Source organism: Haliaeetus albicilla, chromosome 1 (genome assembly GCF_947461875.1).
Source record: "Haliaeetus albicilla chromosome 1, bHalAlb1.1, whole genome shotgun sequence".
NCBI classification, from domain to species: domain Eukaryota; kingdom Metazoa; phylum Chordata; class Aves; order Accipitriformes; family Accipitridae; genus Haliaeetus; species Haliaeetus albicilla.
In genome coordinates this window covers 42,112,605-42,137,191 of record NC_091483.1, presented here as the reverse complement: position 1 = coordinate 42,137,191, position 24,587 = coordinate 42,112,605, and the positions used below count along the sequence as shown (strand labels likewise).

The window sequence follows — 24,587 nt, the reverse complement described above, 5'->3', positions numbered from 1 at the left end:
ATCAACACTGTTTTCAGCACAAATCCAAAACATAGCCCCATGCCAGCTACTATGAAGGAATTTAACTCTATCCCACTAGAACGAGCACAGAAGTAAACAAAAGTTGTTTGTATCATAATTCTTGATTTTATGCATTATAGTTTCCTGTAATTTTTTTCCAGTTTGAGATACCAAGGAAAAGAAGCCATGAACTTAGCTTTGATCTTAGATTTGCGTATTTACCTGAAATGAGGTACACGATACTGTATGTACCAGCAAGTACACAAAGCTTTTTCTCGAAGATGTTCCTATCACCTATTGCATCATACAATGAATGAAACTGTGAAAAACCTAACAGGAGTTGAGAATTCATGGATTACTGTTAGTACTTCCAACAGTGTTGCTTGTGGTTTTCATTTAGTGACTTAGAGATGTTCTTTACTGAGCGGGTATTTGTGCCACTTGATCTACGAAACCAGGTTTCTGTCTGCTCATCTTTTTGTCTGGATGATTTTTTGCAATATTCTGTGCACTGTGATTTCAGTGGGATGTCTGGGGAGCATAACCTGCAGAATAGTAGGTGGAGCACCTTCCATAATGTTGGAGTTGAAGGTTTATGTCCACTCCAGCTGAAGAGAGGGCCCTTTGAATGCTGGCATGTATCATCTCAGATTTCTTGTGAAAAGCAGAAAGATCTTGAGATGGGTCTTCACACTCAGAAGCTGACTCATCATTTTGATTTTAGGGCAGAGAGAAATACTGAGCCTTGAGTGTGGAAGTATCCATGTGCTCATTTCAGTATCTTCCATTGGCTAGCATAAGTGTTCTTCCAGCAGCTTTATTTATTTATGTTCTGATGACAGACTCTTGTTTTCATGGGGAAGAGGTCTCTTTCTGATCATCTGAATTGCCTTTGGAAGACACTTTCCTATTTTGATGGACTGTGTGAGAAGCCTAGGCATTTTGCTCAAACAGTTATAATTTTTTTCCAGGCATCCTGCTTATTAAGTTTTCCAATATTTTTAGTGTGTGCCTGAAGTAGTTTGAATTTGAGTCTATTGCCTGTCTCTCAGATAATTCAAAGTACTCTTGAATTTCAGTGAGTCTTAGTAGCCAGCCTCTTTCAAAATGTGATTTTGGCCTTTAGGTCAATGAGGAATTTTTATGAAATTTATCCATTACCTAGGTATCTTTTCATGGAAATAGATTAGGCTGGAATTCTATCAATCAGACTGTCTTTTAATCAATTATATTTGTTTGCAGCAAAATCCAGAGATCCAGAAGAAAGAAGACAAATACAAAAGTTACAGACTTTTCGTCATTTTTATGGAAGCACTTTGGAAGACAGCACTTCAAAACTTATTGTACGTCAAGATGATGCGTCAGGGAATGCTAATGCTGCTGTCAAAAAGACACAAAGAAAGCATGTGAGTATATTCAAGTTGCTCCTTCCAAATCTTTTCTATTATCCAGGAAAGAATTTCTACTATATGAGTCCCACAGCTGAAGTTTTATATTCTGAATGCACTAGTAGTTCTCAGTTGAAGAAATTTAAACTGACTTCAAATTTAATTAGCTAATTGGCAAAAGTATTTTTGTTCCTAGTTAGGAATACTGATGAGTGATTATATATTAACAGGCACAAGTAAATAAAAAAATCAATAAATATGAACTCTGTAAAGGCTGATAGGTTTTGTCTCATGGCCACAGTATTATAATGTGGAGTGAAGGAAACTGGAGTTCATGAATTTAATTTTACTTTAAGAAACTATTGAGAAATACCAGAAGAAACATTATTCAGTTATTTATTTCCCTGTGCTATTTGGAAACATTCTCTGTGAAAGATCCTGTAGGTATTGCAGTTAATCCTAACTATGTGAGCGTTGTCAGACATCATAGGGTATGTAGCATGTACTTGCATACTTATGAATGATACTGAGCAATAGTAATTTGCGTAATATTTCATAATGGATTGTGCTGTGGGTTACAGATTATGGCCTGTTGAATTACCTCTAAAAGTCTGTATATAAAATAACTTTGTTAACTTAAAGTAAGGCTGAACTCTTAATTTCATTTAACTTATGGTAAAGCATCTCAATATGATCAGAATTACGATTACCCATGTATAAAATAAAAGCTTGAAATTTAACTTTCAGACATCTGCTATTTTATTTTTCCACATTTGTGCTTTTTTTTACTACTTGTGAAGCTTTATACTGACTTGAAATGAAGCTTAGGGAAGCTCTTTAGAGCAACATATATTGGGATTCAGAAATGATATCATCTCCTTCAAAATGAAGTACTATTTTAAACAATTCCCAAACCACAATGCATCACACAGATTAACTGAAAACTGTAATGTACCTGCTGTGATTAAGTTTATGGATTAGCTTTTTTTTAGATAATGTTTATGCACAGTGCTGGTTAGTTCTAAATGTCTTCATTTTATTGGATAGAAAAGTAAAGCTGAAACAATTGCAGAGGAAAATAACAGGCGACTAAAATCTAAAGAAGAAAAGAAAGAACAGGAGCAATGGAAAGCCTTGTGTATACCAACTGAAAAGGAAATAAAAGCAAATCTGACTGTTGGAATAAATAAATTGGAGAAATTTCTCAAGACCCTTAAAAGTAAATCTGTGAAGTTCAGCGTAGAAATGACAGGGCTGTCTGCCTGTTTAGAAGTGTGGAAGGAACACTGCAGAAAGCAAGGTATGGTAACCAAATTCGTGTTAAGGATTCAACTTCCACTTCCTTTAACCAAGAGAGTGAGTGACTTTGGACATTCTTAGCTGGAATAAAGATGTGTAAATACAGTCCTGTTTCAGCAGCATGAAAGGTGTTTTTAAGTATTAACAGGCTCTGGTCCCCTTTTGCAATTTCAAGGTCCTTTGAGTTAGCCATACAGTATCCAATGAAATTAGATTGTAGCTGTTTTCCTGTTTGGCTTTTTAAACACTCCATGCATAAATTTATTTTATAGTATCTATCTTTAGTGATTATGTATCATGCACACTAAAATGTATCCATATTGCAGTGGATTGTTTAATTAGCTGAGGTGGTTGGCTCACAGCCTGAATAATGATTTGCAGAGAGAGAGCACAGAAATCTGTGCTACCATGGTTAGTGGCCTCCTGTTTCACCAGAATTAACTTGTTCAGTCCATACCCTCAGTCAGGAGGGTCCAAACACACACTGCTCTAAATGTGTTGAGGAGAGTTGTAAACGTTGGAGTGATTGATATATGTTGCTAATAAGATTGAGTAACAAATGTGTGGGTCAGGAAGGTGAAATGGGGGGACCTCAGTTATTCTGTACATGTATGACTTCCTTTTATAGCTGAGCATGCAGAAGCAGATAGAATTATTTGGGCTTAGGTGGCACACCTTGTAGAGGTCAGAGGATTCTGGGTTGTCTTTGTCTAGTTGTCTTTAAATAAAATTAATTTTAAAATTGTCATAAGTGTGGTTGGACGGATAAGGTCTGTTCTAAAAGTACTTAATACCAGAAGACTCCCAATGATACAACTGGGTCTCAAATAATGGTAGGCTTTTTGTTTTTTAAAGGTAACAAATCTAAAGATTTAAGGAAAGCTGTTCAAGTCATGAGGAGAATTCATATCCTCCTTGAAAAATATCAAGATCTCTTGGAGAAACGACATCTACAAAAGCTGACCAGATACCTAAGACTTCTTGGATTTGAGAATTTGGCATGCTCTCTATCTGACTCGGTAACTTTATAGAGTGCAATGATTCTAGTGTAAATGAATCTGTAGCTGAATATCAACAGTGTTTTCTTAAGCATTGAATAGCGTGTAGAAGATAAATATTGAGCTTATTTTATTTTGTATTGTGCCGTAAGATTTGGAACTGTCTATTCTTGCTTCAGATATTAATCTTCTTTAGTTTCATGGATACATTTCTCTGCTTGATGTGAGGGCTAGCTGGCACGATAGGCCAGTTCCCCTTTAGCAAATAGAACTTTATATGGCTGCAAAGATACCCTTTGAAACATGCATCAAGATTAATTTACTCTAGTTATGTCTGCCTGAGGCCTTAGATATATCTGAGAGGTACCTGCTGTTCAATTCATCACATCAGCTCAACTCTATGTGTTAAAAATAACTTAAAAGCTAGGTGATGAGGACCTGCTATCTAACAGGCCTAAATGTGCTACTTTAGAAAAAGAAACCTCTGAGACTGCAGAGGTGCATGAAAACTATTCCATTTGTTGTTATGATATTACTGATCACCTCTGAAGGAGACAGTTTCAGATACTGGATTGCTTGTCCTTGCTAGCACAGCTGAGACCACCAGTAGCTACACTGAATTTGGCTCTGAAGTAATTTCTCTAAGGATTGACCTTATGCTTTTCTGCATGTTAGCAACCTGCCCACTGGCTGATTTAATGTTAAGAGCACTTAGATACTTTTGTGTGTAGATGGGATGTTACTAGGGAGAGGGGATGCTAAAGTGGCTCTCAGGCAGAAGAGGGAGGATGTAACTCACAGCCTGCAGAATATGAAGTCAATAGTGAAAGGAATGAAGATTACAGTGAACTCTAAAACCAAAATCAATCACTTCAGTGTCTCATTTTTCAGGCACAGTAGAGTTAGGAATTTTTGGAAGCTTATTCTTGGAAAGTGTTTATCATCCTTCCTTGAGGACCAGGACTAAGAGGTGAGGGGGAAAGTGATTGATTTGTAAGAAATCTTCTTCCCTTGAAGAGTGGAAATTGTCTCTTTCTCTGTGTGAATTAAAATGGTGTACATTATCATTTGCTCTTGGCTACACAGTTATTGTAAGGGTGTTTGGTGCCCCAAATAAAGTATATTACATTTCAGGAAGTACAATTGTAGGATCCAAGGATTTCAAAAGATCTGTTGTAAAGGTTTGTAGTGATAGAAGGGATATGTTGTCAAGTTTAATGCCTTGCTCAGAAGGGCTCTAGATCAGTCAGTGCATTTTGGACCTACTTTTGCTTTTGCAGCTACTTGTTTCTGGGTATTACTTTTGCAAAGTTGGGGGGATTTTAGGAATAACTGAAATTTTCAGGAATAACTGAAAATGTTTCTTTCAAGAAACTGAAAAACTTGTAAAATGTCCATCCTTGGGATATAGTAAAAACTTGGCTGAACACAGCCCTGAGTGACCTGATCCAATTGCACCAGCTTCTGTCAGTGAGTTGGATTAATTGACATCCAGACTTCCCTGACAACCTGAATTACTACGTGATTTTTCTGATCTCCTGCTGAATGTGTAACATGTAATGCTTTTCTATACAGCTTTCAGGATCAGATGTTGTAACCAGATGTGTCCATGAACATTAAATTTGGTATATCTTAGGGTATACAGGCATTGTTTAAAATACAGTGCTTTACAAAATTTGGGATCACAGTCTTTATATTGAATTTCCTTTTGCAACTGTGATTCATTGCACAAGGGGTCAGGGCAGGATGAAAAAAAGCAAAATAAATACAGGATGAGAAGGCTCTGGCAGGCAATAGCTTGAAGAGGCTGAGCTTTGCCTGCTAATCGGTTTTGTTAGCTCTTCTGACAACAAAAACACCACCACCACCGGCTATAGAAGACATATTAATTTTAGAACATAGTGTCCTTTGAAAGACATACAAGCGTAACCCTGACATAAGGCTATATAGTCTAGATTTCTGCAAAAAAATATTTAAAAACCACCTGCACTTTCATATGTTTTTCAAAGCTTGCAGACTTCCACAGCGCAAAAGATGTGCCATCTTCTTAATCTCTTGCTAGCTTTCAAACCAGCTTGAATTTTCATTTGACCTTACAGACAGGAGAAAGTAATGATCAGAATATAAGCAATTATGCTATCGAAGTGGGTCCAGCTCGCTTTCAGCTACAATACATGGATTATTACTTGCTCAGGGAAGAGAGAAATGATCCAGATCCCCGAGTGCAACATTTCATACCAGACACGTGGCAGGTAATGAGACACAAACTTTTTGCATAAAGTTAATGGAAATTATCTCTGATTATTTTTTTTCCATTTAAAAATACATATTAGTATACTACTTATCAAAAAGAGTATTAACAAAGTTAATTTTGTAATAAGTTTAACAAAATCATTAGATCATTTTGGACTGTATTCCATGTTCTTTCTATGCTGAGACCTTTTCTACAGAGAGCTTGGCCTGAAGAATTCAACATAAGAAATGCTGAACCTCTGGGATTTCACTGCTTATTACTACATTTTATGGTGGTAGTGCCCCATTTTGATAATCTCCGATTGTTCATCCTCTGCTCATTTGTCCCTAAAAAATTACCCATAGTATGAGTTGAGAAATAACTTTTCTGTCTAAAGCAGAGTAAGTCTAACTCAGATTTTTTTATTATTGCACTGGGGAGGCCAAATGAATTTGCTGCTTTGCATGTCCATATCTGCAAAACAGTCACTTACTTGAAAAGCAACTTGGAACTTGGCATATGTGCTGACAGAGAAAGATACTGTTAGCACTATTTCTGTTTCCTCTTCTGTACCCTTTCCGCTACCCTTTCACAGACCTATGTAAGGTGAGAGAGCATGGACGACAGTAATAGGGAAGAAAACAGATTAATACGCTAGGAGGAGAAGAGAGATTTGGATAGTATTGATATAACTATTATAATGCAAGAAAAAAATACTGCCTTGTATAAAACAATGAAGTTTTTTGAACTGAATTATGCACTGCTGAGTTAACAGGTTTTATTTTTCAAATTGAAAAAGTCCAGATTTGGACTCAGAATATTCTGGTATCAGTATCTCAGACCAAATAATTGAAATAGACAAGTTATAATTTGTAGTTCCATTTTTTTCCACTAACAGTTTAAGAGGAAAGAATACAGTCATAAAATGACTAGGTTAACTCTGACTTTCAGTAGTCTAAAATCTGTACATAAAGTCTGCATGCAAAAATAAGAGATGTTTTCATAAAAGGAGCTGGTTTACTCAATAAGAACTTCATAACAAGACATTTTGATGTAAGTAACTGCTTTTCTCTTAGCGAGAACTTCTTGATGCTGTAGATAATAATGAGTCTGCAGTGATTGTTGCTCCCACTTCATCAGGAAAAACATATGCATCTTACTATTGCATGGAAAAAGTTCTGAAAACAAGCAATGAAGGAGTAGTTGTGTATGTTGCTCCTACAAAGGTAAGGCTGCATCCTACTACATATCCTGTATGTATGACTGTGATATTTCTCCGTATGATTCTGAAACTGTTTGGGGTAACTTGTTACAAAAATTTAGTTGAGATATATTTTCTGGATTAGAAATGGAATCTTTACATCCTGTTTTGCCTTTACATTTCTTAGAAACAGCATGTTTACAAAAATAATCTTCAGAATATATAAGCTCATGTAGAGTTTTTTGTCTATTAATATCTGTATAGCTAATTTAAGGTCAGAAACACCAATATATACAAAAGTGCTATAAGTAGCATGTTAGGTAAATGGTGAGAGCACCAAAAGCCTACCAACATGGTGAAAGTAATATTAGAACAGAATCATGACCAAGCAAGTCAAGTTGTCTTTTCCTAATTGAGTTCGCCTTTAGATGCTTCAAGAGGAAATTTATGGAACTCCAGGCAGTTGGATATTTTTTAATGAGTTCTATCCTAATAGTTAAAAACTGACTTAAGTGCTGAGGCACAATGTTTTGATTTCTTCCAAAACTTATTTTAATGTTCAGTGATATGATTTTTGGATAGTGAATTACATGTGCTGTTATTCAATAACAATCTCTATGGATTATTTTCTATAAGTAAAATAATTTTTTTTTATGGTCATACTCAGGTTGGGCATCAAAATAATCTTTTCATTTGAATATCAGTCTGGGTGCAGAAATGTATTCTATACCTGCAGCCCCAGGGCTTTGAGATCATTAAAGTGCTTGTAGGTGCAGTAGAAGGTGATCTAATTTTAACTGCTTTGAAAATAACCAAAATACAGACTTAATAATGTATAACTCACTTTACACAACACTAAATTTCCTTGAAAGCATTTGAGTATAATTGAAAATCAAGTACCATATCTTTTTAAAGTTAACATTATTGACAGTCTAGACTTAATAGTACATTACATAGTACATTATAGTCTAGTACATTAATATTAGTGCCAAAATTGAATGCTTTTATATGCCTAGGAATATCATATGCCTTTAGACATACACTGTCTAGTTTTGTTAATGACCTGCTTTATTTAAGGCCCTTGTAAACCAAGTGGTGGGAACTATATACAATCGATTCACCAAGAAACTTCCAGATGGATTGGTAGTGTGTGGAGTCTTCACGCGAGATTATCGCAATGATGTCATGAATTCTCAGGTATATTTTTATGGGTGTTTTAACACATAATAATAATGACTTTTGTATTCCATATGGCTTCTGAAAATGTTAATTCTAATTATAAGAACTGTGCCATTAATAAATACAATGTTGAGGAAAAATCTAAGCATACCTGTACTGCTTACCAGAAGCTTTCAGTCTATGGCATACAACCTTATCTATTCATCCTTAAGGGACATGCAGTTGATTACTTGCTCCGGTTAAAGAAAAAACATCAAAATGCTTTGGTTGCCAGCATACAGCAGATGCCTTACAGAATTCCAGATGGAATACATCAGTAGCTCTTCTCTTGTCCACTGATGTACTCGCTTCATCATAGAAGGCTGCTAGGTTGGTCTGTCTTGTAGTGGGGAGCCCAGAACTGGACACAGGACTCCAAGTGTGGCCTCATCAGTACTGAGTAAAGGGGAAGGATCACCTGCCTTGATCTGATGGCAACATTCCTCCTAATGCAGCCCAGGATACCATTAGCCTTCTTTGCCTCAAGGGCACATTGCTGCCTCATGTTCAACTTGGTGTCCACTGGGACCCTCAGGTCCTTTTCTGCAGAGCTGCTTCCCAGCTGGATGGCTCCCAGCATACACTGGTGCATGGGGTTGTTCCTCCCCAGGTACAGGACTTTGCACATCTCCCTGTTGAATTTCACAAGGTTCCTGTCAGCCCATTTCTCCAGCCTGTCTAGGTCCTTCTGGATGGCAGCATGACCCTCTGGCATATCAGCTGCTCCTCCCAGTTTGGTGTCATCAGTAAACCTGCTGAGGGTTACACTTTTCTCCCTCATCCAGATCATTAATGAAGATGTTAAACAGGATCAGACCCACTGTTGACCCCTGAGGTACGCTGCTAGTTACTGGCCTCCAGTTAGACTTTGTACCACTAATCATCAACTTCTGGGCCCAGCCTTCCAACCAGTTTTCAATCCACCTCACTGTCTGCTCATCTGGCCTATACTTCAACAACTTGTCTGTAAGGATCTTATGGGAGATGTTGTCACAAGCTTTTCTGAAGACAATATCCACTGCTCTCCCCTCATCTACCAAACCAGTCATTTCATCATAGAAGTTGGTAGAGGTTGGTCAAGCATGATTTCCCCTCAGTGAATTCATGCTGAATACTCCTGATGACTTTCGTGTTTGTCGTGTGCTTGGAAATGATTTCCAAGATTAGTTGCACCATCACCTTCCCAGGGAATGAGGTGAGGCTGACTAGCCTGTAGTTTCCTGGGTCCTCTTTCTTGCCCTTCTTGAAGATAGCAGTGACAAATCATTCATTCTTTCTTACTTACCTTGAGATCAGTACATATGTATTTTTAAATGCTTTTTAAATATGGAATCTACTTATAGTTGATTAGTCAGTTTACTTGAAAATAATGCTTTACAAACCTTTCTTCTTAGATATTAGTGACCGTGCCTCAATGTTTAGAAATCTTGATGCTGTCTCCTCGTTGTCAGAAATGGACCAAACGGATACAATATGTTATATTTGATGAGGTAGGCATCTTTTAGTAGTAACCAATTTAACAAATACACAAAAAATCTTGAGAAAAAAATGCTGGTGACTCAGTTTTTCATTACATACATTATTGCTGGTAAAAACCCCAACTTTCAGAACTATTATTTTAGACTTACTTGTTTTTTTCTGTTCACTTAGAGTGTTTATGTACTCCAGTGAAAGAACTTAAAACTCTGTTAGTCCTCAAAAGGACATACAGTTCAGTCAAAGCTACCAGGAACTTCCTTTATTTCAGTCAACTGAAAAGCTAAAAGCCACCACTGTAGCATTCCAGACTGGGATCATACACATTTTACATCATATGGTATTTGTCAGTCTTTCCAGGGAAAAAATCAATGATTAATCTTGTTAAATTTAAAATTCCTACTGTATTCTTTTTTGTATATAGAATTAATTTCTAATGATGCCAGTGAGTATCTAGGGTACAAACAGTAGTATTGGAATTTAGACTAATTTGGTCTCCAGTGAAGTCTGGAGAGGGTTTTACTGGACATTTGATTTGGATCTCATTGTCATTTGCTACAACATAAGAATTGTTCAGTACTGATCTTGCCAAACTTTTGGTTTTTGCAAAACACAGACCAAGTCCTGTTATGGGTGCACTTTGATAAAGAACATTTCTTCTTTTCTTTTACTCCTTTTCCCCCAAAACATAGGTCCATTGTCTTGGTGGTGAAATTGGAGCAGAGGTTTGGGAGCATCTTCTGGTAACAATTCGATGTCCGTTTTTGGCACTTTCTGCTACTGTCAGTAACCCGGGACACCTAACTGAGTATGTGTGGAATTTTCTTGCTCACAAGAGCATATTTAAATTGAAAATGAGTTGTTCTAGATAGAGGTCAATTACTATTGGGAGGCAACTGGAATTATGTTGTTATATGTATTATGCTACACTTATTCCCCCATCTGACACAAAATGATACTGTAACTCTTAACTCTGTAATGAGAACAGGCACTACTATTCCTTCAGACCCTATAATTAAGATGTGCAGGGGAATTTAGGAGGCTTTTACATCTCTTTGAATTGCCAAAGCCTGATAAGCACACTTGTCCATCATCAATCAGAGAAGACACCTGCACTGTATTTATATATATAATGGTGCTATTTCACATTTTTTATTTGCACCCTGGGATAAGCTGGAGAAAATTGCACTGAAGATGGTGAGAGGGGGACTGGAAATTCTGTAGGAGAAATTGAGCAGATTGTACTAATTAATCTATTACAGCTGTAGCAATTTTCTTAAAATATTTTTTACAACTCCTATTTTTATTTTATTCTTGCACTGTAGGTGGTTACAATCTGTGAAAAGGTATTGGCAACGTGCTGAGAATAAAATAGAAGGAAGCTCTACAAACTCTGAAAAGAACTTTACAAGAAATTGTAGAGTGAAATCTAAAGTACAAGAACAAAAGAAATCATATCGTGTTAGACTGGGTGTGTATCAGAATATTTTGTAACTAAGAAATAAATTTTAGTGTTATTTCTTCAATAACTTTAATCATGGTGTGTGAACTTAAGCGTATTTCATTTTGGTTTTTCTTTTAAATAAAAACAAATCTTGCAGGATTAAGTACTTGCTTTTTAAAATAACCAAGTGCATCATGACAGCATTTTTGTCTCTTCACAGTTTTGTATGAAGAACGATACAATGATTTGGAAAAGTATGTGTGTTCTCTAAAGGGCAGTGATTTTATCATTGAACATTGTCATCCATGTGCTGCATTAACAGTCAATCATGTAAGCATAATACTGGCATCAACATTGTTTAGCAACTGTTACATTTAGGCAACATGGATTCCATCAAAATGATTCCTTTATTTTTCTTTTGTTTAAACTCCTTGCAGATTGAGAACTATGGTATTCCTTCAGATCTTTCTCTGTCTCCACGAGAGAGCATCCAACTTTATGACACAATGGTAAAAGTCTGGCAACAGTGGCCAAGGGCACAGGTGTGTATACACAGCTGTGGGCAAAATATATAAAAATAAATAGATAACAAAGAACTGCAATGTTTTATATTAATGTTGTTTTCCAGGAGCTAGATCCTGAGGAGTTTGTCTCTTTCAAGAATAAAGTAGTAATCAAAAAGGCAGATGTGAGAAAATATGAACAGGAGTTGAAGAAAGAACTAAGCAAGTGGATTGTGCTTGGCCAAAGACAGAAGGTAACAGTTGTTACAGGGCTCGCTCTTAAGACTGTGTACAGTTTTAATATAATAATAATTTATGTAGTAATATAATTATGGGATTTTCTTCTCCTATAATTATTATTTATTAGGTTTAACTGCTGCTGTACTTGAAAGATAAGCACTAATATTTGTGTCATTTCCATAAGCATTTTCAAGTTTTCACAAGCTTCTCTGGGAATCAGACTTCTGATACTGTTGTGAGATTTCAATTCCTGATTCCTTTAGGTACCCCCTACAATTAGTGATAATATTGTACCATTGCTCTGCTTTTTTAGTCTACCTGTTTTTTGCAGCTCATTTGAAACCTTCTGTGTAACCACAGGCAGTATGTATGTTTCCATGTAAAAGATAGAAATTAAAGCCATGAGCAGAAAATTAAGTCCTTGATTGGAGGCCACCTATTCCTATATCATAAAAAGGAATATGAGAAGGTAGTGAATCAACAATGAGGAAGAAACAAAGAATATCTGGGGAAAAAACAAATTTCTTGAAATATGACACTTAAATGTGAAAATATATCATAATCAGCATGTTAGTGATACTATATTATTTGCACAGTGATGGTAGCCATGAATGCTACAACAATTTGCATTTTGAGCTCTTACCAAAGTCAGTTGATAACTTGCAGACCTTTCAGTCTGTAAACTATATGTGGCTATTGCAGTTCTGAATGATTTAAAAAAAATTGAGCTGCTAGAAGTTGACACAGGGAAATGGAGTCTCCATATTTCTTAGCCTCCAGCCAGAAGTTTCTGACATTAAAATCTGCACAATACTACTACTTTGGTCAGGTGAATGAGCTACTGGAGCACCTTAAGCCAAAACCTGTGGACTGCTCAGAACAGGAAAAGTGGAAACGTTTTGCAAGCTTTGTTGATAAATTACATGAGATGGATAAGTTGCCTGCCATATTTTTTATGTAAGTATTTACATTCCATGTATTGTAGGTGTATTGCCTATATTCAGAAAAATAGGTGTTGGAGCTAAGCATTGATATGGCTTGGCAAATGCCATTTATATAGTATTTATTACCTTTGCTTTAAAACATACAAAGTAAAGGCCTACAAGCTCTATCTTGATGAGTAGCCCTCACAAGTAGTAGACAGTGACTTGGAGTAATAGATTGATATTTATGCTTCATTGGTGCTGGTAAGCTTTTTCTCCCTAAGCCATTATTGATGAAGGAGGTTGCAAAGCAGTCATCCTGTATTGGTCTTATGTTAGTGTGGGATTAATGGAGACTCCTGAGAGAGCAGGTGTCAGAGTTGTAGCAGCCAAATTGCTATTGCAGCCATTGGTGGTAAGGAAAAAACAGTACTTAGAGTTTGCTTTTCTTTTTTTAGAGCCATCAAGGGAAAGAACAGTCTGGCACCACTTTAGTACTCCCTATGGCTGAATAAACTCAATGGTAGAGAGAAATTAGATCATTCAGTCTGAGCTTCAAAGGGAAGAAAAAGAGTAAATGGCAAATGACTGTTACTGAGCTCTGCCACCGTGAAGATGTGAAAAGCTTAAGTTAAGGAGAGGTTACCTCCTAGCCTTAAAATCTGTATTTGGTCTTTCAGGATAAAAGGATAAAGTCCTTCAATTTTTGCTCCCATTCTTGGTGACTGCCAGACTTGAATGACTTGTGAATATTCTAGTGGACTAGGATGCAACCTCACCTCATGTGTTGCCAACACCTTGTATGGTGTTAGTTAACAGGATTTGCCTACTGCAACAAGAATAAAAAAATACTTTTTGAGAGTGAAGCTGGACAAGTCTTCATCCTAGTTAAACTCTAAACAGTTCAATACTGAAAAAGCTATGAGGAGGAACAGCTATGTAGAAGACCAAGAAAGACAGGCACTCGGTCTCAACTGGGTAGTTGAGAAGAATTAAAATTACTTAAGCTACAGTTTGCTTTATCTGTATGTCCAAGTGTCCAGCTTAGGAAAAGGTAGAGTTGAGCATACTTTCTACAGATAATTTATTGGTAGAACCATTTTAAATTTTACCACTCGGTTTTGGAATAATAGCAGTTTGAAAGTGAATATGGGCTATGATTTGGAGATGGAATAGGAATACGCTTCTAATGGTTAGATTCTAACTATTGTCAGATGATAAGGCTCACTGAATATTATTGTAACAGCATTACATATAAATAAAAACTCTATTAGAGTTCACCTAACTGATGTATATTTTATATTATTTACTTCAAGATTTAATGTGGATTCAGTGGAACGTGCAGCCAAGAACGTATTCGTCAATTTGCTGAAAAAACAAAAAAGTGAACAATACCCTAATACCGAGAGGGAAAAAGAACGTTTAAGTGATGAACTAAGAAAAGTGAAAAAAATGTTAATAAAATTCAACCCTCAGTAAGTACTATAACTATATGTTATTAAAAAGCTTACATATTATGATAGAGCGTAATTTTGTGATAACTTCTTTCTGGGGAATGTACCTTTCAGCAGCGCATTCATCCAGCTTGCAGTAATGGTAGTCTCTGCTCCTCTTTGTGCTCTAGCAACTCACACAGTAGGAGCGACTGTATGGCAGGTATCAATCAGCAGTACCTAGTGTATAGTCAGGTAGCAGGAAGATACCAATGTTGCTGACATTGTGTAAGGTGCTGGAACTACAACATAAGAATCAAAGAGAGAGACCTGAGTAAATGAGGTTGGTCAATATGCAGTAATCCACTACTGAGATATCAAGATATCAGAATCGCTCTTTCTCCAGACAGTAACTTTTGTCATGCAACTCTGTAGCATCTGACCCTAGTGCTGGGTCAGCTACGGTGGGAGCATATTTTCATAGTTTAGCCACACCATGGCTGGTTACAGTGGTGGATCTCTGAAGTTCGGGCTCACCTTACTGGTGAGATGTTCTTTGAATATTTGTCAGCCTTTTGCTTGATTGTACTGTATTTTTTTCCTCCTTAACCTTGAATTTTCGTGATTTTGTGATCATAGAGTATGGATTTTTATAAAGGCATTTGCAATGAAATATGGTGGTAGGTATCAGGATTGTCAGGAACATAAAGCATCATGGTTTGTCCTAATCATGGCAATTTACAGTGCATTCTTTGGACATAATATCATGAAAGAATGAACTTAGCTGACTTTAATAGTAGTAAGTGAGAACTTGAAAATCCAGTAGGAATTTAGACATGTATTTAGACATTAAAGTAGCTTGAATATCTGTCTCTAAATAGTTTTCTCTCCCCTCTCTTCTTCAAATCCTGTCCTAAATCCTTATAGTCCATGTCATTATTAGCAGTAAATCCATCACATTTCTCTTTCATGTTTAATTCTTCTACTGTGCAATCTTGTTAGCTTACTAATTTGCTAAGTGAGGTACGTACAGTTGCTGTTTTCATCTTCCTTCATTTTTTGTATATCACCATAATTCCTCCTCTCTAGTTCACCCAGAATTGCTTGCTGTTTTGCATACAAGCCATGATAAAATGAAGCTGTTAGCATTATCAGTAAATTTACACTAACAGCTCTACCTACATGTTTGAGCCTGCAGTTTAAAAGGGAATGAGTCTTCATCTTTCAGTAGGCACAGAATATTTTAAAATTGAGAAATTCTGTTAATTACAGAAATAATATTTTTAATTGTATATTGTATACAGGGATACCAGAAAGTTGAGCTCCAGTAAAATGGAAAACATGGCGCTTCTTTTGACTAAAAAAAAACAGTTAGAAAAACGACTTAAAAGGCTAACTGCTATCCCTTCTGTGTGTACTTATGCTGATCCTAAAGCAGTGGATGAAGATGTGAGTAACTCACTGATAATTATAACATGATTTTGTTTTGTCTAAATGCATGTCTAAAGTGCATGAATTTGTGCATAAATACATAAAATGCTTATAATGTGTGATGCAGTTGTACTTTATAACAGTACGCATTGACTTCATAAACCATTCTGAATATTTCCATTTAAATTTGATTCCAGGTATCAATCTTAGATAACTTTATTTTTAAGATATATGGACAACTTTCATTCTGACGAATAAAAAGATGTTGACTTGTCCTTGTGATAGGAGTCCTGGGATGTATACTACAATTAATTTGTTTCCATGAACTATCAGGAATGCACTTCTGTTACTTGTTGATTCACATCTCAGACTCCTATTTTTCTGACTGAGTCATCAGCATAGGCTACATGGCACCTTTGTGTACTTATCAGAACATATTTAAGCCCTTCATATCTTATAAAAATATTAAATAATAAATTATTTTAGGGTCTAAAAGTTCTAGTCCCCATTAAGCAAAATTTTCCATGCTCTTCAATGTGTTTATGTCCCCTGAGGAAAGAAAACGTGAGAAAAGCACTGAAAATCTGCAGATGTCCATCAGAAATATTAATGTATATATTTGTATACAAATAACTCAGGAATAATTTATGAAGGAGATTTACGTGATGTGGTTTCCAGCAGTAGTGCGTGACTGGGCCTTGATTCAGGAGATCCCTTCTGGTCTAAACTTCCTGAAACATGACTGTGGTTCATATAGCTGTCTTTCATGGCTGGTTTTTTTTTTTTATTTAAAAAAAAAAGTAATTGTGATATAAAGCTCTTAATTCAGAGAAAAGGTGCTCAAAATTTTGATGAAGTGTCTTGATAATGCTTTCTGCTTATTGCGATATGTCTTGAAACAGAGGAAAACTCTGTGTGTTGGGACCAAACTTGAAAATTCTCATGATTCCTTATCCTGGAAACTTGGGATCCCGATGGCATTTTTGGACTGCTGTCAGCTAGCATGGAGGGAACACTGCTTCCCACAGATGCACATGGGTAAAGGAAGTGAAGAAGTAGCTTGTACTTTGGAATAGATGGCACTTAGCTGTAGAGTGAAGTTCAGAAAATACTGAAAAAGCTTAATTCAGTGCTATTTCTGAGTTTGGGAAAAGGAAGCTCCTAACTGTGTTGTGAGACGAGATGGGGGTACCAAGCAGGGACAACAGACAGGAGCAAAAGACAGGAGTATCAGCTTTATGTAGCTACTTAGGAATTTGTTCTGTGATAGTGGTATGCAGTACATGGCCATGAGGCCATGCTTCGAGTAGGAAAGTCATGAACATGCAAGCTTGCCATGTCTGGTTGCATCTAGCTGCATGGTATGACAATTGGGACTGTTGTAACGGCATTTATTGCAAACGTGAAAAAATCTGATAGTATATAGAATTGTACTGAAGAGCCTAGATTTGTCCTCATAATGAAGATACTGATGGTACACATCCAATTATATATATACATCGGGCTTCAGGTTCACTGAAGATCATAAATAGCTATATTTCTCTGTAGTGCTTGGAACTTTATCAGAGAACACTTTTTTTTCATTAACAACACCTGGTTGTGGTTAATATTTAACATTTCTTTTTATTTGTAGACTTTGAGGAAGATTTTTCATCGACTTAGGTTTGAGAGAAGAGGTTATCTGCAGAAAATGATGGCACTGAGGGGTATTGGGTATCATCATGGATCTATGGCCACGAAGGAAAGACAAGTAGTGGAGATGCTTTTCAGGCTGGGATATATCAAGGTTGGTAAATTGGGATCGGTTCTTTTTTTTTTTAATTTTAGTTTCTCCATATATTTAATTAAAAAAATATAGTGTACCTTTCACCAGTGGTAAAATATATTGCATTGACTTTGCCGTGCTCATTTAAAAAATGTTGCCGTGAACATTTCCAAACAAATAAAATAAACTAAGTGAACTGATAGCTGTAGAACTTTATCTCTAACTAAGATATTCTATCCTTCAGATTAGCATATCACAGAGTTATTTAGGTTGGAAAAGACTGTTAAGATAATTGAGTCCAACCATTAACCTAACACTACCAAGTCCACCACTAAACCATGTCCCTAAGTGCCATGTCTACATGTCTTTTAAATACCTCCAGGGATGATGACTAAACCACTCCCCTGGGCAGCCTGTTCCAATGCTTGACAACCCTTTTGGTGAAGAAATTTTTCCTAATATCCAATCTAAACCTCCCCTAGTGCAACTTCAGGCCATTTCCTCTTAGTCTATCGCTTGTTACCTGGGAGAAGAGACCGACACCCACCTCGCTACAACCTCCTTCCAGGTAGTTGTAGAGAACAATAAGGTCTCCCCTCAGCCTCCTTTTCTCCAGACTAAACAACCCCAGTTTCCTCACCCATTCCTCACAGGACTTGAGCTCTAGACCCTTCACCAGCTTCATTGCCTTTCTTTGGACAAGCTCCAACACCTCAATGTCTTTCTTGTAGTGAGGGGCCCAAAACTGAACACAGTACTCAAGGTGCGGCCTCACCAGTGCCTAGTACAGGGGGACAATCGCTTCTGCTGGCCACACTATTTCTGATACAAGCCAGGATGCTATTGGCCTTCTTGGCTACCTGGGCACACTGCTAGCTCATATTCAGACAGCTGTTGATCAATACCCCAAAGTCCTTTTCTGCCGGGCAGCTTTCCAGCCACTCTTCCCCAAGCCTGTAGCATTGCATGGGGTTGTTGTGACCCAAGTGCAGGACCTGGCACTTGGTCTTGTTGAACCTCATACAGTTGGCCTCGGCCTATCGATCCAGCTTGTTCTGATCCCTCTGTAGAGTCTTCCTACCCTCAAGCAGATCAATAATCCCACCCAGCTTGGTATCATCTGCAAACTTACTGAGTGTGCACTCGATCCCCTCATCCAGATCATTGATAAAGATATTAAACAGAACTGGCCCCAATACTGAGCCCTGGGGAACACCACTTCTGACCAGCCACCAACTGGATTTAACTCCATTCACCACCACTCTTTGGGCCTGGCCATTCAGCCAGTGTTTTACCCAGCAAAGAGTACTCCTGTCCAAGCCATGAGCAGCCAGTTTCTCCAGGAGAATACTGTGGGAGACAGTGTCAAAGACTTTAGTAAAGTCTAGTAGACAACAACCACAGCCTTTCCCTCATCCACTAAGCAGATCACCTTGTCATAGAAGGAGATCAGGTTAGTCAAGCAGGACCTGCCTTTCATAAACTCATGCTGGCTGGGCCTGATCACCTGGTTGTCCTGTACATGCTGCGTAGTGGCACTCAGGGTGATCTCCATAACCTTCCCTGGCACCAAGGTCAGACTGACAGGCCTGTAGTTCCACAGATCCTCCTTCTGGCCCTTCCTGTAGATGGGCGTCACATTTGCTAACCTCTGGTTAACTGGTACCTCCCTGGTTAGGCAGGACTGCTGATAAATGATGGAAAGTGGCTTGGGTGAGCACTTCTGCCAGCTCCCTCAGTACCCTTGGGTGGATCCCATCTGGCCCCATAGAATTCTGTGTATCTACGTGGTGTAGCAGGTCACTAACAATTTCCCCTTGGATTATGGGGGCTTCATTCTGCTCCCCATCTTCCAGCTCAGGGAGCTGGGTACCCCGAGAACAACTGGTCTTACTGTTAAAGACTGAGGCAAAGAAGGCATTAAGTACCTCAGCCTTTTCCTCATCCTTTGTCACTATGTTTCCCTCCTTATCCAATAGAGGATGGAGAGTCTCCTTAGCCTTCCTTTTGTTACTAATGTATTTATAGAAACATTTGCATTGTCTTTTACCACAGCATTAGTTACATGAACTCTATAGGATTATGATATTTTGTACTGTCTTCACAGAATATTTCAATTTGTGTTCAATTTCAGTATTATTTCAATTGTGTTCCATAAAAGATGTGGTATAAACTTTCAGGATACAAAGTTTAATACACATATGTAATGGCTATACGAACTACAATAGAGTGGAATTCATGTATGTTCATAGCACTGTTAAATTCATCAGATTAAAGTTTAGCTATATGAAAAATGATAGTAAAATTCCTGTTGATTTAAGTTGGATTTTACAGGTGTCTTTTTTAAATTGGATATTACCATTTCTAATAGATATACTCATGTTTGATATTTTATAGGTAGTCACAGCTACTTCAACACTTGCTCTAGGAATCAACATGCCGTGCAAATCTGTTGTCTTTGCTGAAGATTCTGTGTTTTTAGATGCCCTAAATTACAGACAGGTATGAAATAGAACACCTACTTTTTATTACAAGAACAGCACACATGTAGCTGTCATCACACACAAATTCAGAAAAAATGTCTTTTCTTTTACATATACTTCTGGGTATGTTCTGAGTTTTAGCTGTTCATTTTGGTGACAATAATAGTTTTAGCTAAGGTGATTTTACTAATGTTTCAGAACTGCCAACCCACAAATAATGTATGTAGTCAAAAGACCTATTTCAGCAATGAAAGCATTACAATTGCTCAGTGAATTAAAGGCATAGATTTGGCTTTCAGTTATGGGAGCTGGAAAGAAAAAGGCTGTGTTGTTCTAGCCAGGGTTTTACAAATGTGTGAAAAATATGCTATAAGAGCATACAGTGGGTATGTAATGAGGACAAGAAAGATTGCTGACTGGATTAATAGGGACATTTGAGTTCCTTCCATCTTGGAAGTGGCACTCCACAGAATGCAACACAGTAGTGTGTAGAAGAGGTTACAAATGCAATAAAGCAGAATGTCTTCCATCATGGCACAACTTACTGGGTGGGCTGAGAGACTCTAAGCTCTTCATTAGCCCCTGTTTCCTGCTCTTGTGCTGCTTTTCAAACCTGTATTTTCATGAAGTACTGCCAGTTTGTCCCTGGTTCAGGAGGCCATGTAAGCCAGATACAGCTGATGGCATCACCTGGCAGGTAGCAATCAGAGTCAGAGTGTGAGTGGATCTGTGCAGCAGCCGGACCTACGTGCATCTCCCTTCTGCTGCACATAAATGATATGACTCCAGCTTTGTCATGTTATCTGGTACAAGGGGCAAGTCGTCACAATGGACCTGACCAAGAACAGGTGATCCAAGCAAGGGAATATACCCTTAGGAAGCTTCTCTCTACTCCTTATTCATATTCTCTGCTCTTTCTTCATACTGAGACTACCTCTGCCCCAAATGTACCCACAAATAATTCAGAGCTAAATGTAACTTGACAACAAAGTTGGTGTATAGGTAAACTAAGTTAAAACTTACCTTGAAGAAATAAAATGTTAAAAAGACATGTGAGAGAATGTAAGTATCCTGGCCAGTGTTTAGGTGTTCTATGAAATTTGGAAGTTCATCTTTAAAAAAGTAAATAAACCCACCACATTTTTAAACCAGCTGTATTTGAGGTACAACATATTTTGCACACATTATTTTGATAATTTTTCATAAAAGTGCTTTATTAAGACTGTATAGATGGTACCAGTATATACAACTTAGGTATATTTTATTTAAGAATTAATAATGTTGTTATTTTAATGATGTAATTATTAAATATTTTATTCTTAGATGTCAGGACGTGCTGGAAGACGGGGACAAGATATGATTGGAAATGTGTTCTTCTATGATATCCCACTGCCCAAAGTTGAAAGACTTATCAAATCCAATGTACCTCAGTTGAAAGGCCAGTTTCCTCTGACTGTTTCCTTAATATTGAGGCTCATGCTGTTGGCTGCAAAGGCTGATGACAAAGCAGATGCCAGAGCAAAGGTTTAGTATTTTTTTCTTAACAGCAATTAAATTATAATGTCTCCTTAACATGAGCAGAAAGTTATGCACTTCATAAGTAAGCAATCTGCCTCCAAATGAAGTTGCATACTCTGCTATACTGCTTCTAGTACCCATGCCATCTTCTCCACAGTATTTTACTGTCAATTTTCATGCATTTATTCTTTGCAATAAATATTATCATCAGAAAGAGTGCTAGTCAGGAAGGTATTTTTACTGACTCTTGTTCTATGCAATATTTGCATTAACTTGGAGAATGAGAAAGTCTTCCAATATTTAAAATTTCAGCCTTATTTAAGGAAAAGATGTGAACATACATTTCCATAGGGAAGAGGGGAACTATGAAATGCTATTTCAGTTGAAACAATGAGAAAATTCTATATATTATTCGCTTGTTTAAATCCGCATACTAACTCTCTGGAATCAAAGAATTCTTATTCTTGCTATTTAATGCAGTGATTTAAGTAAAAAACCCATGACTATGATTACAAATTGGTCAGAGATCTCCTCTCGTAATTATTAAGGAACTCTTACTTCCAGATGATCTGTTTTTTACATCTACTTCAGCATAGAGACATTATTTTCAAGGACTCACTGAATGAATTCAGACTTAAGTCTTCTTAAGATAAAGTAAATTGGTAAACTTCTGTGTTAGATATTAGAATGGTATTAAAGTGTAAGGAGTAATTTCAAAAATTCCTGGTTTTAATTATATTTAAATCCTTGTCTTTTAGTTCTCTATATGAATTTTATGTAATTAACTTTACAAACCTCAGCATAAATTTAGAAAATGAGCGCACATCTGACAGACAGAGGATAGATTTTTTCACAAGCATTTCCAGGAGTTAGGCATTCAATTTACATAAAAATACAACATAAGCCGCACCCAGCATTTTAACCCTGAAAACCAATTGATGAAACAAAGCATAAAAGCTGGGTATTAAATTTCTTTGCTTGTTACAATATCATCATTCCCTTGGATTTCTAATTTCTTCTTCTTCCCCCCCTCCCATTTGTTTGACCAGGCACTGTCAGTGCTGAAGCACTCACTGATGTCGTTCAGAAAAGAAAGAAATGCTGAAATATTAAAAATTTATTTTATGTTTTCCTTGCAATTTCTTATCAAAGAGGTAGGTTTTAATTCATTCTTATAAAGGGTAGTTCTTAAATCTACAGATTCTCATTTGTTTGTGTTAGTGTGCTTTCATTTAAAGAATATATAAAATATTGCATAACAATGGGCTATTTCTTTCTGTTAGAAATTTAAGGAAACAGATAAAAATAGAGTGCTTTAAGTTTGAGGTTAATTCTGATCTACTTTTGTTATGGAATAAATTCAATAGCAAAAATCTTATGGTATGGTCTATATGATTACAATCATATAAAAGTAAGAGTTGTGCATTTATATTGTATATGAAGATACATGCATGTGAAATGATAGGGGTTTAAAACATACTAAGGATGACATGATTTCCAAAATGCTGGGAGAAATTATATCTCTAACAAAAATTTAGGGAGTAGGTCTTAGAGAAGACTGAAAATTAGTGGTGTATCACTCCATAGTAATAGTTTCAATTTGGTGGATACCATTTTGGAAATTTTTTATGCATGACTCCATTTTGACTTACAGCTCAGGACTACAGGCAGTAAGAGGCACCAATAATATGATTACATTAACAAATCATCTATGCCCAGGTTTCCCAGTCCTGCTCCCAGTAGAAGCCCAAACCAACATTTCTGCCTCCTCTGCTGAGTGTCCCTTGTGTGTGAGACCAAGAATCTGATACTCCTATTGAAGAGAAGAGTCTGATCAGTGTACAAGAAAGATTAGTAATGTTTCCAAAAAGTTACAGTTAGCATAAGAACTGGACAAAACCTGGCCCACATACCTAGCATCCTGTCTCCAATAACTATCCCAGGGAACTGTATAAAGAAAAAAAAGGGCAACCATAAAATGATGATTCTCTGGGTACTCCCTACTTTCTCCCAGGGCGTGATGCAGAGTGATCTCTGACAGGAGAGGTGTCCTATAATTTATGGCCTTTAATGGAGTTTTATTCTGTGAGCTTATCCTGTTGTTTTTTTGAAACCATATAAGCTTCTAGCACCCAAATATCTTGCAGCAACTTATTTGACAGATCACTGCTTGCTGTGCTTTTATCCCATCAAACATTTGGGTTCATAGGTTTTTTTAATGAAAGTTGCATCAAATCTTACTTTGGTGATTGTCTGCACTTTTCATTTGCAACATGATCTAAATCCATTCTAAAACTGTGAAATCAAGAACTATGCTTTGCACAGGGTAATGAAGATCTCCCATGGAAACACTCAAATAGTTGGTGACTTGTTTTTCAGTAAGGACAAATTTTTGCCTTTCAGTGGAAATTGAATGGCCTCAATAGGTACCTATGCATTAGGTTGAAGGACTGTTCTGTATGCCACCATTTTATATTTTTGTTATATCCAAGTTCATCTTTTACAACTAAGCTTTTTTTGCTTTTAAATTAAATAGGGCTACTTGGATCAAGAAGGTAACCCCATAGGCTTTGCTGGACTTGTGACACACTTGTACTATTACGAACCTTCAAATTTTGTTTTCGTAAGCTTTCTTGTGAAAGGTTTATTCCACAAATTGTGCCAGCCAATTAAAGGTAAATAATATTCCATGCATCTTAATTGCAGTGTATGGCAAGCTCTGTAACCCCAATGGTTCTGAAACTTTCTAGGTGCCTTCTTGCTCCTGCCAGCTTTTGCTTACCTAGCCTTCATCCTCATATCCTTGGCCTCTGCCTCTACACAGTCTGCATATGCTTATATTTCTGTCTGAGAAAGCCAAGGCACACATTGCAATGTTGGTATCACGAACCTGAATTTACTGTTTGTGAAACACTGAAGAGGTAAAGAAGAATGCTCTACATAGATAAAATAATAATTCTGACTCCAGAGCAAGATTTGAATTACATGTAGCAAATCTACTCTGAATATTAACAAATTTTTAAAAGTTATATAC

At 36.9% G+C, this 24,587-nt stretch overlaps 1 protein-coding gene across 7 annotated transcripts in view; it reads left to right on the top strand.

Moving 5' to 3' along the window:
• LOC104324310 (DExD/H-box helicase 60) overlaps positions 1 to 24,587 on the top strand; it is a 46,168-nt gene that overhangs the window by 12,765 nt on the left and 8,816 nt on the right. For 5 of the 7 annotated variants that reach the window (XM_069786560.1, XM_009928429.2, XM_069786543.1 and 2 more), the window contains 20 exons: positions 1,243 to 1,406; positions 2,436 to 2,688; positions 3,543 to 3,706; positions 5,785 to 5,937; positions 6,995 to 7,144; positions 8,197 to 8,316; positions 9,732 to 9,827; positions 10,506 to 10,621; positions 11,139 to 11,284; positions 11,478 to 11,587; positions 11,695 to 11,799; positions 11,886 to 12,014; positions 12,830 to 12,957; positions 14,240 to 14,398; positions 15,661 to 15,805; positions 17,421 to 17,573; positions 19,950 to 20,054; positions 21,359 to 21,559; positions 22,603 to 22,707; positions 24,090 to 24,228. In XM_069786560.1, the coding sequence (XP_069642661.1) occupies positions 1,243 to 1,406; positions 2,436 to 2,688; positions 3,543 to 3,706; positions 5,785 to 5,937; positions 6,995 to 7,144; positions 8,197 to 8,316; positions 9,732 to 9,827; positions 10,506 to 10,621; positions 11,139 to 11,284; positions 11,478 to 11,587; positions 11,695 to 11,799; positions 11,886 to 12,014; positions 12,830 to 12,957; positions 14,240 to 14,398; positions 15,661 to 15,805; positions 17,421 to 17,573; positions 19,950 to 20,054; positions 21,359 to 21,559; positions 22,603 to 22,707; positions 24,090 to 24,228 (2,841 nt within the window). The remainder of the gene's footprint in view (positions 1 to 1,242; positions 1,407 to 2,435; positions 2,689 to 3,542; positions 3,707 to 5,784; positions 5,938 to 6,994; positions 7,145 to 8,196; positions 8,317 to 9,731; positions 9,828 to 10,505; positions 10,622 to 11,138; positions 11,285 to 11,477; positions 11,588 to 11,694; positions 11,800 to 11,885; positions 12,015 to 12,829; positions 12,958 to 14,239; positions 14,399 to 15,660; positions 15,806 to 17,420; positions 17,574 to 19,949; positions 20,055 to 21,358; positions 21,560 to 22,602; positions 22,708 to 24,089; positions 24,229 to 24,587) is intronic. The other 2 variants (XM_069786569.1, XM_069786576.1) reach the window with 2 other exon arrangements.